Source organism: Rhinatrema bivittatum, chromosome 5 (assembly GCF_901001135.1).
Source record: "Rhinatrema bivittatum chromosome 5, aRhiBiv1.1, whole genome shotgun sequence".
NCBI classification, from domain to species: domain Eukaryota; kingdom Metazoa; phylum Chordata; class Amphibia; order Gymnophiona; family Rhinatrematidae; genus Rhinatrema; species Rhinatrema bivittatum.
The window spans coordinates 10,998,561-11,000,529 of record NC_042619.1 but is presented as its reverse complement, the minus strand read 5'-3'; the positions used below and the strand labels follow the sequence as shown (position 1 = coordinate 11,000,529).

The 1,969-nt window shown below is 40.3% G+C and overlaps 1 protein-coding gene across 1 annotated transcript; it reads left to right on the top strand.

Annotated features, from left to right (window-relative positions):
- The first annotated feature begins 756 nt into the window (after positions 1-756).
- LOC115091669 (olfactory receptor 52R1-like) lies at positions 757-1,707 on the top strand. The gene has a single exon (XM_029601833.1). The coding sequence runs from the start codon at positions 760-762 to the stop codon at positions 1,705-1,707; it is 948 nt and encodes a 315-aa protein (XP_029457693.1). The 5' UTR covers positions 757-759.
- Positions 1,708-1,969: the final 262 nt, after the last annotated feature.

Sequence of the window (1,969 nt, the reverse complement as noted above, 5' to 3'; positions counted from 1 at the left end):
GTAAAGTGCATAGCGGGGATTGCCCAACCCCTTCTTTGTAGGCTTGTCTGAATAACCAGGTTTTGAGTAGTTTTCTAAATATTTTTGTGTTGTTTTGTAGTCTTAGGTTTTCCGGAAGGGAGTTCCAGAGGCGTGGGCCAGCTATTGATATAGCTCTTTTTCTTACGGTAATGAGTTTGGCGGTTGTGAGCGATGATTCGTCTAGCTGGGCTTTGTTTGTTGATCTGGTGTTACGTTGAGTATTGTGTTTTTTTATTATGGTGTTTAGGCAGGCGCTTTCACTGTTGTGTGTATTGCATTGTGAAAGATGGTTAGTGCTTTGTATTTGATTCTTTTTTCTACAGGTAACCAATGTAGTCCTTTTAGAACCGGGGTTATGTGGTCTGTTCTTTTGTGGCCGGTGAGGATTCTGACGGGGGCATTCTGTAGTATTTGGAGTGGTCATAGTTGATTTGGGTAGGCCAATCAGAAGTGAGTTGCAATAATCGAAGCTTGTAAATATCAGGGATTGGAGAATGGTTCTGAATTTGGGTTGGTTCAGGAGTGGTTTTAGGTGTTTGAGAATTAGTAATTTATGGAAACCTTCTTTGGTTTTCATTGCAATGTGCTTTTTGAAATTCAGTTCAGTGTTTCTTACAGTAAGAAAGAGACAGGATTTCACATATTCATGTTTATTTCTTACCTCTATCACACATTTCTTATTTCCAGGGGATAAAAGTGAGCTGATACCGCACAGGAAACTGAAGGCAGCTGGACATCATGTCATCTGTGAATGGCAGTCACAGACAGCCATCGGTATTCATCCTCATCGGAATCCCAGGGCTGGAAGCTGCGCACATCTGGATCTCCATCCCATTCTGTGGGATGTACATCATGGCTTGTATTGGAAACTGCATTATTCTGTACATTATAAAAACTGAGAGGAGCCTCCATGAGCCCATGTATTACTTCCTTTCCATGCTGGCTGTCACTGATCTGGTTTTATCTACTTCCGTAACACCTAAAATGCTGGCCCTGTTTTGGTTCCATTCCAATGAAATCTATTTTGATGCCTGCCTGATCCAGCTGTTTTTTGTCCACTGTTTCTTCGTCATAGAATCAGGAGTGATCTTGGCTATGGCCTTCGATCGCTATGTGGCAATCTGCAACCCATTGAGACACTCAAATGTTCTATCCAATCCAGTCGTAATGAGGATAGGACTGCTGGTATTAATTAGAGGTGTGCTATTTTCTATACCATTTTGCTTTCTTCTGATCAGGCTTCCGTTCTGTTCCAATAAGGTTATCATGTTTTCCTACTGTGGGCATGGAATGGTGGCAAGTCTTGCCTGTGCAGACACATTTATCAACACTGTGTATGGACTTACTGCTGCTTTTTTAGTTGTGGGGTTTGATGTGACATTTACTGTCTTGTCTTATGTCATGATTCTGAGGGTGATCTTCAGGCTTCCAACCTGGGCTGCACGCATGAAAGCCTTCAGCACCTGTGGTTCTCACATTTTTATCATTCTAAACTTTTACATTCTTGCTCTCTTTACATCTTTAACACATATCTTTGGTCAGAGCATTCCTCTTTATGTTCATGTAATTGTGTCCAATCTTTACCTCCTTGTGCCTCCCATGTTCAATCCCATAGTCTATGGTGTGAAAACCAAACAGATACGTTCCCGGGTACTAGCAATGATTCACTTTAACAGAAACAAATAACTGAGTGGATTTTTTTTACTTTATATCATTCCTCACAAGATAAATGTTTTTCTCTTCTCAAAATCTTCTCAAAGACCCTTCAGACTTGACCTCTCTTCACACATCTACACTTGTGGCTCTTTTTAGACTACCAAAATTGATCCTCAGTATTTTTAATATTAAATTCCATAGTCTCTGATAGGTAAATATCAATTAATGATATGACCTTCCGCAGCTGAAATCAGAATGTAGCTCTTTTGAGAGCTTTTTTATGTTACTGTTA